The 15,462-nt window shown below is 51.3% G+C and overlaps 1 protein-coding gene and 1 non-coding gene across 19 annotated transcripts in view; one reads left to right on the top strand and one right to left on the bottom strand.

Annotated features, from left to right (window-relative positions):
• tanc2b (tetratricopeptide repeat, ankyrin repeat and coiled-coil containing 2b) overlaps nt 1-15,462 on the top strand; it is an 83,093-nt gene that overhangs the window by 51,428 nt on the left and 16,203 nt on the right. For 11 of the 18 annotated variants that reach the window (XM_028407596.1, XM_028407597.1, XM_028407595.1 and 8 more), the window contains 5 exons: nt 778-894; nt 5,171-5,319; nt 7,596-7,779; nt 8,254-8,502; nt 12,956-13,087. In XM_028407596.1, coding sequence (XP_028263397.1) covers nt 778-894; nt 5,171-5,319; nt 7,596-7,779; nt 8,254-8,502; nt 12,956-13,087 — 831 coding nt within the window. Of the gene's footprint in view, nt 1-777; nt 895-1,443; nt 1,578-4,221; nt 4,339-5,170; nt 5,320-7,595; nt 7,780-8,253; nt 8,503-12,955; nt 13,088-15,462 lie in introns of those variants that run through there. The other 7 variants (XM_028407600.1, XM_028407612.1, XM_028407604.1 and 4 more) reach the window with 3 other exon arrangements.
• On the bottom strand, nt 10,753-10,826 carry trnat-agu (transfer RNA threonine (anticodon AGU)). The gene has a single exon. It is a non-coding gene; the product is annotated as a tRNA-Thr (tRNA).

Genomic DNA, 15,462 nt, shown 5'->3' with positions numbered 1-15,462 from the left:
GCAGGTATTTCCTGGTCTGCTTCAAATCTGGCCTGTGAGACCTTTTAAAGCTTTTAATTCAGTTTCACGGCTCTGAGGCCGGAACTGGCAGCAGCTCAGTGAGTGTCCAGGTTTCACCAAACTTCAGGTTTGTCAGCACAAAGACTCCCTTCATGGGGAAAGCTTGTCCTTTATGTGACTTGTGATGGTGCCACATAATACTGTGTAAGCTGGTGTGTGTGTAGCAGTGCTCAGAGTCCCTGTGTTGTCACCAGAAAAATGTCATGTCGCAGCCGCCGCCCCCGGCTCTCAGCGCGCTCTCTCACTCTCCTGTCGAACAGCCTCAGACGTGAGTTCGAGTCAGGCGTGAGGACGTTCCTAAAATGGATCTGATTTCCATCCTCGGTGTGAACGTGGACACAGACGGCACACATTTCTCTGCACTCCTCCTCTTCTGTTAACAGGTGTTGTGAGGCCCGGAGAACATGGTGATGCTGATGCTGTGTGGGTCAGACATGCACAGCGCCCAGTCGCTGCGCGTGTCTGACCCACGGTGAACACGAAGCGTCCTCAGAAAGCCGTCAGGATGTTTGCATTTGATCTGTGTGCTGCTTCCAGTTCACAAGTTCTCTGTCTTCCTGTCCCTGTCACTCCCCTCTTTCTTGTCCTCTTCCATCTCCCTTGTCTGTGTGTGTCTCTGTGTGTGTTTCTGTGTGCGTGTGTGTCTCTGTGTGTGTGTGTGTTTCTGTGTGTGTGTGTCTGTCCTTCTCTATATGTGTGCATGCTTTCTGCTCCCAGCCCCTCTGCGGAAAGCAAAGTTTGTGGAGAGCCCCCGCATTCCACAATCAGAGCTTGGCTCCCCTACACACACCTCCACCACTGCCAAGAATCCAGACCTGGACACACACTGCCCTGGTAAGTCTCTGTCCAGCTCGTCCCTCCTTCCCTTGTCTTACTTTTTGCATGTTGTGTGGACGCAGCAGAGAGGCACAGAGAATCTGCTGCTGTAAGACGAAAACATTGCTAAGGTCATTAATGAAATAGCTTTGCTGGTGTCCACAGTGTCCCCCGCCTCCACCCTCCACCCCCTGCCGTCGCTCTAATCCTCCCTCGCTGCTTGCTCTCTCTCTCCGCTCTGCTTCTCGGAGCTTGTTTAGGTGCCGCCGCTGTTTTCTGTTAACTTCGCAGTCGGCTTGTGCTCGATAATCCTGTGGACAGTCCAGATTCCCCCCCTCCCTCCTCACACCCACCCCGTTCTCCTCCCTTGTCTCACCCCTTCCTCGCTCAGGGAGGACATTAAAGCGGGTCACCCGAGGATATAGCTCTGCTGAGACTTGGTTCTGGTATATCTGCCCTCTCATCTCGCCTCTGCTTCCTGTTGTCTCTGAGAGATGCAGCGTTAGCTCCTTGCCTTCTCCCTGGTTGTCTCCGCCTCTGGTGGTGGCTGTAGGGACAGGCCAATGCTGCACCACCTCAGGGGAGAAAAACTGTGATGGGGGGCTTCGAGGCTTGACTGGGGAAAATGGTTGAACGAGTGCTGCCAGCCCTCTCCGTCTGCGAGCCGTTCCTGCTGAACCTCTGCTCCATGGGAATTCTAAGTAGGTGACTCTGTGATGTTTCATGTCTGAATGGTGGGTAGTACTTCAGGACAGTCCCTGGTTCTGCTGCCGGGCTTGCTGCTGAATCTCATGGATGCTGACTCTGGCTTTATTTTGCATCAGTCTTGTGAAGCAGAGCGTGGAGTATTGGTTATTATGAGCTGCTAAAAGCCCTGTAGATGTGACATTTCAGGGATGAAAGTCTAATCTCTGCTGCCATTGAGGCAGCAAAACAGTTGATTACAAACAGGAACGCTGTGTCCGCGAGCCGCAGAGTGAACGGAGGGCTGAGATGAGTTTTCAGGGGTGAGCACTCACACCTCCCGGGAGGGACAGATGGACATCTTAGCTCTTAACGAGGGCTGCCTGGCATGTGTAGAGCAGGGCGGTGACTTAAACATCTGATCACACGCCAGGCTGCACGCTCTGTCGCCTGGAGGAGGCTGGCCGGCCAGGTATCAGCTGATTTTTATGGCCAGTAAAGAAATTTGTGATCTTGTAAATATGGTTTGTGAATATTTTGTGAGGTAGCTTGTAAAATTCACCACCAGGCATTGTCCATATATCATGGAGTGAAGGCCTGTCTGATGATGCTGCAGCTCAGCCTGCTCAGCCTGGGATGGATGCTACAGATACTGAACATAGTTCAACATTGATCATCAATGTTTTGTATAAATAATAGATAGAACTGGTTTTGACACACTCATCCTGGTGAACGGTGGATCTGTGGGACAAGTTTACACCTCCCTCTCTGTGCAGTAACTCAGAGCTGAATGTAATGAACGCTGCACTCATCCTCCACAAAACAACAAACACACAAAGCCAGTGTGGCCACGCTGCACACACACAGGGAGGGTTCTGCTGTGCACATCAGGAATGTGAAAGTCTGATTTCCTGATCAGCCTCCTGCTCCTGAGATGTCTGTGCTTGTATCTGTTGTCAGTCGTGCTTCCCGTTTGCCTCTTCGGTTCATTTCAGCCTCTTCTTTTAAATGCCCGGGCCTATTAATACCCTGTCCTCTCCTCTCCTCTCCTCTCCTCTCCTCTCCTCTCCTCTCCTCTCCTCTCCTCTCCTCTCCTCTCTCATCCTGTCCTGTCCTGTCCTCTCCTCTCCTCTCCTGTCCTCTCCTGTCCTCTCCTCTCCTCTCCTGTCCTCTCCTGTCCTCTCCTCTCCCGTCCTCTCCTGTCCTCTCCTCTCTCGTCCTGTCCTCTCCCGTCCTCTCCTGTCCTCTCCTCTCTCGTCCTCTCCTCTCCCGTCCTCTCCTGTCCTCTCCTCTCTCGTCCTGTCCTCTCCCGTCCTCTCCTGTCCTCTCCTCTCTCGTCCTGTCCTCTCCCGTCCTCTCCTGTCCTCTCCTCTCTCGTCCTGTCCTCTCCCGTCCTCTCCTGTCCCCCTCTTGCAGCACACATGCTTTGAGAGGGGCAGATCTGTGGACGGCCGGCCAGAAACAGATGCGCTTGCACTGAAACACATTCCTAGCTGCGCGCAAAGATAGTTGCCATGGCAACCATCTGTCTCCTTCACAGCTCAGGAGTCCAATAGAGAAAAGTGTGTGTGTGAATGTTGACGAGGCTGGGTCAGAAATATTAGATGTTTTTGTCATATTCAAATGTTATCATTAAGGATCTCATGTGGCAACGTATGGATCCCTTTGATACATCCAGAGGAAGATGATGCTGATGAGCGCTGTCAGATATGATTTATTATTTTTTATTATTTATTTATTTTATCTGACGGCTACAAAAACACAAAGCTCTGCCTCTGCCAGAGTTTGGAGCGTTTAGCTGAAGGCTCAGGTAAATCAGATTAGAGAGTTAGCTCCCACATCAAAACAAGCACGGACAAACTGCACAGAATGGACACCAGAGACACAGACACACAGTACGGACAGCTGAGAGGGACACAGAGTGACAGACAGAGCCCCTGTTTGATCACAGCTAACCCCCCCAGGAGCGGCTGACTAATCACTGCAAATGTATTCACTGCTTACTACAGCCAGTCTGTCAGCTGCAGCCTGCACACTGATGCTGAGTGGAAGGGTGCTGGTATTTTGTCCTCAGCCGTCCCCGGTGATATCAGCTGTGTGGAGGCGGAACTGTAACTGTCTCCATTACTGCGCCCGTCCTCAGGGGACGCGCCGCCACTCGGTGACCTTGGAGGCCCTTTGTAAATGCGCTCTGCTCCATGTAAAGCGCATCACTGAGCAGCCACGTCCTCCTCATCACGGCTCATGTGTCACTCGCCTGTTTAGGACCTGATGTGTGATCAGCTCTTCAGCGCTGACCGCTGTGTGTGTTTTAACTGAAGCTCCATCACATGGCGCCCGACTCACTCACAGGGACCTGAAGTCAATCTGATGAGGTCTCTGACAGAGCCGGAGCTTTCGGTCCATGAGTGGATGGAGTGGGGGGCCCGGGCCTGAGATCACCTGTCTGCCTGTACATCTGTGAAGTGACGAGTGAGAGGCGGGCGGGCTGCCTTCAGAGAGCTGGTGTGGCGGCTGGGACTGTGTAACGGCTGTCAGTCAGGACTCAGTGAGAGAACCTGCCAGTCCGGTTCGACCGGCTCTGCAGGAGAAGAGTGAGAGAGAGAGAGAGAGAGAGAGAGAGAGAGTGTGTGTGTCTCGCTGCTGTTTATTCAAACACCAGCCATCTCAGGCTGCTGGGCTTCGCTGTCATTAATGTCCGGGCCAATTCAGAGGCTCGTACATCCAATTACAGCTGTTTGTCCTTAGCCGGGAGTTCCTCTTTTTACGACCAGCAGGGTGAGTAATTAACACAACCTTCAGCTCTGAGAGTGGCACTCCTGTGAGTAATGTGAAATTGAATTGATATAGTAGCCTCCTGTGGGGCGGTATAGCCAGGTGCTACTGAAAATATCACACCGCCGAAGAGGCCTTGTTATGGGCGGAGAGTCACCAGGCAACCGGGCGCTGGATGAGGTCATTAAGAGGCCTTTGTTTTGGGTCTTGCTGCAGAGTTGGCGAATGAAATCCCTCAGCTCTGCCAGTGTGTGTGTGGTCTGTGTGTGTGTGTGTCTGTGTGTGTGTCTGTGTGTGTGTGTCTGTGTGTGTGTCTGTTTGATCATCTGATCATCATGAAACGCTCGCCCTGCTGTTTTCTTTGCTCCCTTCTGTGATAAGAGTTTCTGTAAATAGGATAGAGCTGTGGACACACCTCTCTGTCACACACACACACACACACAGGTGAAGGGCGTATCTCATTACGTCACAGGAGCTGCAGTTGTGATGGTGCGGAAGAAGCTGTCGTAGTCAGCTTGAGGTTTTTACAAACACTTGAAGGCGTCTCTTGCTGTGTCTGGGTGGTTTTTGAGTTTATGTAAGAGGATATCTGAAGCCGAGCGTCCCGCTGCTGAGGAATGTGTGTGTGTGTGTGTGCACGGCTCTGAGCTACAGGAACAGGTAGGCTGTTCCTCTTTGGTCTGCTGAGCGCAGGCTCTGTTGTTGTCAGGGTGGGTGTGTTTGTGTGTTTCCAGGTAAAGAGGTTGTGTGTGTGTTTTTTTCTGTTTACCACTGACTCACATCCTCTCCTTTCTCCCCTCCCCCTCCCCCCTCCTCCCTCTCTCGGTCTCTGCAGGGGAGTCAAACCAGGAGCTGGGCCCCCCTCCGTCGGTGGATGAGGCAGCCAACACATTGATGACGCGCCTGGGTTTCCTTCTGGGAGACAAAGTGAGTGAGGGGCCAGCCGGTACCCAGTACAGCATGGAGGAACCCGAGGCGAGACAGGTAACAGGCCGACTGACGAGGACATGCCTCTGACACTCTTTCATTATGAGGAAGCTACACCTGCACACAAACCTTCACAAACATGAAGTCACCGTGATGTGCTGTGCTTTGTAACACAGGACGAGTCTAAGACTGTAACACCTTTCTGTCATGTGACCTGAGTGCAGTCGGTCTGTTCTGATGTTGTCTGCAGTCGGTGTCGGGTCAGAGCTCCTCTCTGTCGGCCCATCTGATTGGGTTTTTATAGAACGACATGTGTCCTGACACTGAGCTGTGGCAGCTTGCGCTCGGTGCTTCCTGCCTGCACTGCTCCCGGTCTGCGTGTGAGTCTGGCCGTTGTGCAGCAAACAGCTCTTGGCACCACAGGCCTGCTCGGAGCTCTGCAGCAGATGCTGCTTTCTCCACTTAAACCTGACTTGACAGGTATGAATTTTCTGAACCGTGCGAGGAAAACATTTGCAGCAGGGGAAAAAACAGAGAGGAGGAACAGAGGGTACGGGGGGGGGACCTGTTGAAGCGGTGATAAGCGATCAGACTGATGGACTGCCTGTGCTCGATGTGAGCGCGGCTGTAGCAGTGGGGGTGTATAAATTGAGAGAGGTTTATTCAAGCGGCTCTTTTTAGAGACGTGACTCATGCTAGCACCCTGCTGCATCGTGCACACAGCACAAACTTATTATTGTAGATATCTGCCCCAAATACTGTTCTCTGGATCGCAACTTTGTTTGATTCATTAAGCACCAAAAGTGACACGGACTGCCTCCAGACACCATCCATTAGCAGAGAGAGAGTGGGCTTTTGTTGTACGTCTTCTAATTTGCTTTGAATGGATCTGAGTAAAAATGTGTGGTGGTTTGACTCCGCTCTGACTGTGCAGTGACGTCGGTAACTGTAACTTCATTTTTAAAACGTGTCTTTGTGTAAAGAACGCTTTTAAATCTTGGACTGATGATCAGATGTGTTGTTTTCAACAAGCCTCTAACAAGTCTTCAATGATCCAGTTTCATAAAAACATGCCTGAATGCACCTTCTTCTGTTGGATTCCTACAATAGCTGGTGTCTCTGCTGTGAGCGGTGGACAGAACAAGGTGACCTTACCTCGCAGAGTGCAGTTAATTGCCTTTCATATTCCCGTGCTCCCTGAATAGATGCAACGCTCCAGGTTCAGTCCAACCCGCGCGCCACGCGTCAGGCCAGACCGTCACCGGGTCTTAGCCAGCTGAGAGCAGCACGTTCGCTCCCATCCAGCGGTGACTCAAACGTGTGACAAAATGTTGCTGCTTTCTGCTCGATCAGCGACACACGCAGACACACACTGTTGTGAAGGCCAGAGGGAGTGTGTTGTGTTGTTTATTTAGTTTAGTTTATTGTTAAAAATGAAAAACAATCCATCCAATAAGTAAAAAAAATCACTGGATGTCTTCTGAGGCTGTGAAGAATGATTTCACAGTTTTCACAGTTTGATCAATTATCTACCAAACATGGCTGCATTCATGTCATCTAACACACACACACCTGTCGTCATGTATTAGCTTAGCGTGTCCTTCAGTCTTCCTCCTGCACATTAAACTCCTCCAGCTCTAGCCCTGAGCACCACCTCAGCCTTCCCCTTCTCCTTGACCTTACATTTTCAATGGAGGAGTCAGCGGGCAGCCGCGTCATCTCGTGCCCCCATGTTCACACGTGTGGATGCTGCATGCATGTATTCTTTGCATATATATATATATATATATATATATGTATATATGTGTGTGTGTGTGTGTGTGTGTGTGTGTGTGTGTGTGTGTGTGTGTGTGTTTTCCATGAGAGTGCAGCTGTGGGTGTTTACAGCAGTGTTTGTTTCTGTCCCCTGGCGGTCGCTCATCTCTTAACCTGAGCCGACACAAAGCAGGGTCAGCGCCGAAACAGCGCCGGGACCGGAGATTATGTAAATTCAGCTTGAGTCATGTATGAACAGAAGGGGGAGATACTAAGGGGTTAATATGAATTCCCTCCTGTTGCACGGTCTAATGGATGAAGCTCTTTCTAACATATATTTAGAAGATTGCCACAAATGATGAGGTATTATGCCACGTGTTTGTGTACATGTGGGAGCGACGAGCCTGAGAAGGCCTGGCTCCATGTAGTGAAGGCAGCGGGGGGCCTAGCTGCAGAAAACTGCAGAACTGAAGTGACATTTCCCTCAGTGTGAGTCACACATTAAAGGTTCAAACACTGTACTTGTGCCATTTATCTCCATTGTGTACAAACGCAGCTTCTTCTTGTGTCTTCTGCAGGGCCAGAACCAGAGGATCAGCCCGTGCTCCACCCTGACCAGCAGCACTGCCTCCCCGCCCGCAGGCAGCCCCTGCTCCACGCTGCCCGCCGCCATGCCCGGCCAGGCTGGCAACAAGGACTGCGCCTACGGCTCTGTCACCAGCCCCACCTCCACACTGGAGAGCAGGGACAGCGGGATCATCGGTGAGACGGCGCCCGGTGTCAGACGTGTATTGATCCTCGGTGTCCTGCAGCCTGGCTTTGCTCATTTAAAACAGCACCCTGGCTGCAGTAACTGAGGTTTTTCTGTGAGTGGGTTATGGTCCAGGAACCGTCCCCGCCCGCCTCCTCCTGCTCTGTCATCGGTTCCCAGTGAAGCCAGCGTTCCTGCAGCTCGGCTTGTTGACATCACCTGTGGCAAATATTCCTCATTAGAAGGAGGCAGGAGAGCTGAAGTGCTCGCTGATGTGCAGCATTTTGCTGATGTCAAAACAGGTGCCAACATTGTTTCCTGGCAACAATGGTGAACACCTGCAGTGTGATGAGGGAAATATTCCATCAACAAGCTATTGATTCAGAACAACAGGGTGTGAATGTGAAGCCAGACGGGCTGGGTGGGTGAGGGGGGACGGTGAACACTCGAACCCCGGTGTGACGGCCTCTCTGTTTGTGTTGCAGCCACTCTGACCAGCTATTCTGAGAACATGGAGCGAGGAGGCAAGTACGGCGAGGGCTCGCGGGGGAACCTGAAGCTGTGGCAGTCCCAGAAATCAGGCATGGACTCGTTCCTGTACAGGGTGGATGAGAACATGACCGCCTCCACCTACAGCCTGAACAAAATCCCTGAGCGCAACCTGGACAGCATGTCCTCCCACTCTGCCCACTCCATCCCTCTGTACCTCATGCCCCGCCCTAACTCTGTGGCTGGTGAGTCCCGTCCCTCCCTCCCCCTCTCCTCCCCCTCCCCTCCCCCTCCACCTGTGAGAGCAGAGTCACAGACACAGTGACGGTGCAGTGTAACTGTGTCTGTGACTCCTGTCCACTCGCGCCTTCTCCCTTCCCTTCTGATGATTTTACCTGTTCAGTCTCTGGTGTCTGTTTGCATGAGCAGAAAGAAAGACACAGTGTAAAGGTTCTAAATGTAAAAATGTAGAAAACAGGTGTGATTAATGACCCCAGTGGAGTCTGAGACCCTGTTCACACTGGGGAAATCAATCCAGCTAGAGCGGGATTCGGGCCGTATCTGGATATATCTGGATAGATTTCAGGTGGATCTAGCTGGATCGGCTTACGTCTGGCTCAGGTCTGAACGCAATGCAGCTAGTGAATCCTGCTAGCGACGTTCTAGGTTCATGGGGACAGTCTCCGGGTCGCATACAAAAGCCTCGAACTACGACAGCTCTGCCCCGAGTTTATTTTCCACAGGGCTACAAAGGAACAAACTGCTTTTTGAACCAAAACAAATGAAAGAACGAGCGACACGGGACAAAAAAACACACATGATGCACACACGTGGTCGTACCGCAGCCTGAACGGACTCTGTATATAACGAGGCGCCACCTAGAGGTTTGGAGGACAACAAACAAGCCGGGTTAAGCTGGATTAAGCGCAGACACACGTGTGTGATAGCCAGATTTGAAAATAGGTCTAAACGTATCCAGCCTAAAGGCGATCTGGATTCAATCCCACTCCAGCTGGACTGACTCTCTCCAGAGTGAACTGCAGGCAGCATCCTGATTCCTGCTCTTTAATATTTGGAGGTTTATTGTTCCAAAAACATCTACAGGAGGATCTCAGCAGGCTTTTCCTCTGGTCTTCATAGCTCCTGTGATAAGAATCCGTCCTCTTGTCTTTGATTGGCTGTTAATAAGAAGGCATGTGCAGATGTGGGATACCTCAGCCTCCTCTGTACCAGGACCTCTGCTGCCCTCGTTGTGTTTGTTTAGATCGTTCCTGGTCGAGTTCTGGCTATCTGCAGAGCTGCAGTGGTGTTTTGCTGAGCTCTCAGCAGAATAATACAGTGTGGGGAAAAAGACTAACACACTGCGGCTGTAGCAGCCCCGGCTGGTGGAGGTCTGATCTGTGCTTCTTACAGTAACGGTAAATATATCAGGAATAATGTCGGTTTCATAACACGGGGGCCTGATTGTCCTCATCACCAGAGAGGCTGTTACAGACGATGAGCTCTATTATGCACTTCTCCCACTCCTACTGGAAAGTGTGTGTGTGCACGTAGACCCACTTACATATTCCACTGAACACTGTAATGTGCCTGACGAGGCCTGTCGCTGCAGCTCTGACCCTCTCTGTATGCTGCTCATGTTCTGCTGTTTGACACCGCTGTCTGGCAGCGCAGCGACTCTGCCGGGCTTACAGATTCATCCTCCATCTCAGCTCCGCCCCTCAATACCAAGACCTTCAAAAGAGACGGAGTGGCTTAAAAGACACACTATAAGCTCCAGATGACGCAAAAAAATAACACAAAGAGAGAGTGAGCGTAGAAAGAGGGCAGCAAGACAAAAACCAGAGGTTTTCTGAAGGCATTTGTTGGGAAGAGGAATCCTACACCGAGCAGAGAGAGATGGAGATGTGTGAGGAAGAGGAGTGAAAGAGTTTCATAATCTCTCTTTCTCACTCCGTCTCTCCTCCACAAAGAATTATTAGATGATGTAGGGATGGGAGGCGAGCGCAGGCTGAGGATTGGCTGGGCTCACACAGCAGTGGAACATCAAAGCCCCAGGCATTAACCGTTTCTATCCCCCAGAGTGACAGAGAGAGTCGCTTTGATGTGCAGAGAGAGAGAGAGAGAGAGAGAGAGAGAGAGCAGAAGGCGGCTGGGGAGGAAAACAGGCAGGGAGGGGGGCGCTCCATCGCCTAATGAAGGCAGAGCGTTGGTAGAGCTGAGGATGGGAGTGGAGGAAGCAGCGTGTTCTCTCTCTCTCCCCTCATGCTGATATCACTGCTCATCAGAGAGGTGCAGAGTTGGCCAGAACTGAAAAATCTGTCTTTATTGAATCATGTTTTTTATTTCTGTGGAAACTTTTGAATCAAATTGAGTCTACTTTGTAAAACTGGGAGTCTCATGAGGCAGATTAGTGATGAATAAGAAGCAGAGGATAAGAAGGCCTGTGGGTCCTTCCAAACTGCTGGATCAGAATCAGGGGGAAATTGCTTAAAAGGCACTGCTGGGATTCGAACCCAGGATCTCCTGTTTACTAGACAGGCGCTTTAACCAACTAAGCCACAGCGCCAGCTGACAGACAGACAGACGCCCTGTCAGAGTCAGAGAAGCTGCAGCCTTCCAGATGGTCCTTCAGGGTTAAAGGGAAGAAGTCCTGTTAGCTGATGCTAACACTGGAACCTTTAAGTAGCCAGACTCCAGCTGTCACCTGCATGCAGTGGATCCTGGGATACGTTCTGTATATTGATACTGACCCAGGGAGGGAGAGGACCCGTCTGTTGAGGGATCTGGATCTGGGACCAGCTCCAGTCATTGCCTGTGCTTCCTATGGACACCGTAGAACAGTCTTAAAGCTCAGTGGCTGTCTGGGCTGGCTGCCTGCTACAAACAGCACAGAGGTGGAGCGTGCCCTGGACTGTAAGGTGCATATACAGATGGAGTCTCCTCCATCCACAGGACCTGCTCAGCTGGCAGCCTGTGATGCATCATGTGGTAGAACACATTTTCTTGGACCCTCCAAACCTGCTGGAACATTCCACTCAAGATGTTTGTAACTGAAAGGAGAAGTCGTGGTTTTCTTCATCCACCCTTCAGCAGGTGGATGACAGATGCAGACCTGGATTCATGGAAACACAGACTCAGAGCAGTCATTACTCAGACTCTGATTATTCTGAGGACCTGCGCCCCCCTCTGCTACAGTCTGAGCTATAACAGACTCAGTTCAGACTCTAAATAATCAGCTCACTCCAGAGGACGTGTTTCCATTCAGCAGACACACAGTTGTCATTGATCTGCTTTTGGTCCAGCCTCTGCGTGACGACACACAGACGCTGTTTAAAAGCATTAAGTTTGATCTGGAGGTGTTTCTGAGGGAGAAGAGTGAGGCACATAGAGAGAGGACTCCTGGCTGAGACTGGGACTGGCTCTGGACGGCAGTCCAGCTGGTGTGTGTGTGTGTGTGTGTCACTCCTCTAACAGGACGCATCCTGATGTGGCGGTCGGTGGTGCCTGGCTGCACCCTCTGACCTGGCTGCACCTTCCTCTCCTGTCTGTGTTGGTGTGCAGTCTAAGCGCATTGGCACAGGCGCTGTGAGTGTGATCCCAGCAGCCTGCTGCATTGCAGATAGAGATGATGAGCACACAGATTTGAGTCCTCACATTCAAACACATTTGAAAGAGAGGGGGAAAAAGAGCCTTTCCAGCCCTGAGTCATTCCTCCTCGGCGCAGCAGCAGATTAATGCCTCCACTGTCTCTGCCTTTAGCCCAGCTGGACAGCCAGCACCCCCGCTCCCACCAGGCCCAGGCCTCCAGCATTCTCAGCTGCCATTTTCCCTCCATTTTGGGAAACCCATGTGGCTCATTTTTTGGGCCCATGTCCGGGGTGACTCAGGCAGTCAGTCAGCACACACACACACACACACACACAGCCGTACACATGGTCAGGACTTGACTGAGCTTAACTCCAGTGGCACAGAAGCCACTCTTTGAAGCCACAGGCAGGAGCAGGATCAGAGGCCAGGTGCTGGTGAGTGTCACACAGGGGAGAGGTTCTGGGCTCAGAGGCCTGTTCCTTTAGAACCAGTCCAACATATCAAAAGGTTTATCTGAGTTTATACATGCAGAGAAAACAAATGATTTAGTAGTTTTCGTGGTTCTCAGGCTCTCTGTGGCTTTGAAGCCCTCACCTCTCCGCGGCCCCTGGATATTCCTGGGTCTTATTGTTAGATGGAGTCTTCTCTTTTCACTTGTCTCACCTTGAAAGGAACCGTGGGGTTCGGGTGTGTGACAGAAATTCGGGTCTGTTGCTTACTCACACTGGTGCCGTCTAATCTCATTTAACATTCAGTGGTTCCGAGCGTTGGCCCTGAAGACACAGTGTGGTGTGAACAATCAGCAGCCAGCGCCTGACGGCGCTCACTCCATGAATAAGACATTTGTCTGCTGAGCTAATTAATCCTGAGAGGGGCCGGATGGCATCTGCCTCCGTGCCGCGTGACAGACTCTGAGAGGAGGGGATGTTAGGACAGAGCCACGCAGCGCCGGCGTTAGCGAGCAAGAGAGCGGGAGCCTGACAACCGCCTCAGGACACTGGCATGAAGCGTGTGCTGCCTCATTCTGTATTCAGGGTTTGTTTTCTGGGTGTGTCTGTGTACACACACACACACTCTGACTGCGGTGTCCTTTCCACACATGCACAGCTACCAGTTCGGCCCACCTGGAGGACCTGGCGTACCTGGATGAGCAGAGGCACACTCCATTACGCACCTCGCTGCGCATGCCCAGACAGAGCACCACCTGCGGGCCGGGTCGCTCCGGGCAGGACCTGAGAGGTGAGCGCACACACACACACACACACACACACCCTCACAGCCTCACACCCTTCAAACAGAAGCTGCAGTTTGTCCCCAAAAAACACAATGAAACAGTCCAAGCATCCAGTGTGTGAGTCTGACGGCAGAGCTGCCTGACGAGCGAGTTATTTTTAACATTCAAATGAAAATCAGTGACGCTCAATTTGCAGAGTCTCTTGGAAGTAGATGCGTGCGTGTTGCTCCCACATCAGAGCTGCGAGGCGGCCGAGCTGCTGGGCGGTGGACGCTGGAGGCTGTCAGCTGTTGTGTGTCCTTGTGTGTGAGGAGACTGAGGGAGTACACAAAGAGCGTTTTGTCAGACTGTGTCACTACAGAGCTAAATTTTGTCTCTGTGCTTAACATTCAGAGTCGGCGCTTGCTTCAGTGCACACAGCACACAGCGAGCCGGCGCCTGAGTGAGGGAACAAATCTCTGCAGCCTCCTTACCAAGTGATGTCACAACATTACGTGTCCCCTCGCCCCTCTCCCCTCTCCCTCTGTCGATTAGCCGGTAATGAGCTCTGTAATGGCAGCCCTTTGCCATCCAAGCTAACACAAATATTCATGCTCATGTGTTTTAAACACCTGTGAAGACCCCACTTAGCTGAGAGCTCGCTCGACTGAGCTGTGATGTGAATCCTCAGCTTGAGGGCAGCCGGCTGCAGACAGACGCAGGCTGGAGGAGTGTTGGATGGGTGGGGGGGGGGGTGGACACAGAGGCAGAGGAAAAAAGACAGAAGATGGTCGGTGAGAGCTTGCTCCTCTCAAAGCTTCATTGTTACTGCCAGAGCCACTCGTTTCAACCTCCCTCCTCTAAGGGCAGCCAAGTGTGTTTACAAGCCAAAGGACGGCGTCCTAGCATGCTTTCTGCCACCTCAGATCAGTGTCACAGCCTCCCAGGGTGCACTGCTCCTGTGGTTTCACCGAGAGACAGGAGGCAGGCCGATGAAGAAACAGTGTGTCTGCAGTGATGTGCTGCACGGAGGACGATCTGACCTCGACCTGCAGACCGGTCTGAGGAGCAGCGATGGTTCTGGGTAGGTCAGGTGGTGACCAGCTCTCTCTGTGGTAGACGTTCGGTGAAGCTGCGTTTGATGCCGGCCAGCTCGAGCTGTGCTGCTGTTTTGAGGAGAGTGAGTCAGACTGTAATGGACCTTCTTGTGCTCCTGCCTGCCTACCTCTAAGATTCACCACCCACCTTATCTATTCACTGCAAACTCTCTCACATAACCACACTGCGCACACGTTTTCTCCCTCATTTATCTGCACTTCTCTTTGTCTCTGTCGTCCTCTGTCCCTGCGCCCTCTCTGTCCTTCCTCCTCTGCTCACACTCACCAAACAGCCTTTGTGTTCCAGCAGCAGTTTTTTAGCCGATAAAAATATTTTCAACTCCAGAGGATTTTATTACTCCATATTTACTCCCTGACAGGGGAGGAAAGTAAATAACAGCTCTTCAACAATACAGGTGAGTGCTGTAATGGAGCGGACACTTAAAGGATCAAGTTAATGATGTGGAGACACATCAAACCTTACATGTGGAGCCTCATACGGATCATTCACCTGTGCTAGACACTCGTTAAGGCCCATATACAGCTGCTATAATTACCCACTATGAGCATGAATTCATCCAATGCACCATTACAAATAAACATTTTTAGTTCTTATTGCCCTTTCCTGAAGGTTCTTAGTGAGCAGTGACCCCTGTGGGCATTAGGTGAACTGCACTCTGTGAACCTGCATCATTTCAATGTTAGCGTTAGCATTGTCTACATAAAATATTAGCAAGCTATCACACTAGTTTAGCTAGTTAGCTGTAGCAGTGCTGACCCGACAGAGACAAGGTCCGAGCATCCATGTTCCTGCTGCTGCTCGTTTCTTTGTGTGCTGAGGAATTCATTTATGAACTGCGTCATTTCAGAATTCTCTAAAATGATATTCACTGGATTTCTGAACAGGCAAGTTCATGTTTTGTAAAATCGTTGAGTTGATAGAACGTCCCACCATCAATCCCCTCTGAAAATGATGAAACACCCTGAAACATGCAAACATGAATGTGTAGCTGTCCTCGCCTACACACACCGCCATAAGAGACTGGGAGCGGCCATCAAAGGTTGACATGAAGCTGATGCTGTTATCAGGGTGTAAACACACACGTGTCCTCTGATCGCTGGTGGATGAGGGTCTGTGGTCAGGTGTGTTCACAGCAAACAGACTGAAGGAGGCCCTCATCTGACTGCAGGCTGAGATCTGATGACAGTGCACCAGCATGTTTGAAACAAAACAAGGTCCAGATGATAATCTGCTGTTATTGTTGCCTCTGTCCTGTTGGCTGTAATCTCCGTCTGATAAATAC

This window comes from Parambassis ranga, chromosome 6, assembly GCF_900634625.1.
Source record: "Parambassis ranga chromosome 6, fParRan2.1, whole genome shotgun sequence".
NCBI lineage: Eukaryota > Metazoa > Chordata > Actinopteri > Ambassidae > Parambassis > Parambassis ranga.
Note: the sequence above shows the minus strand (reverse complement) of the source record. Positions and strands in the feature narration are given on the sequence as shown.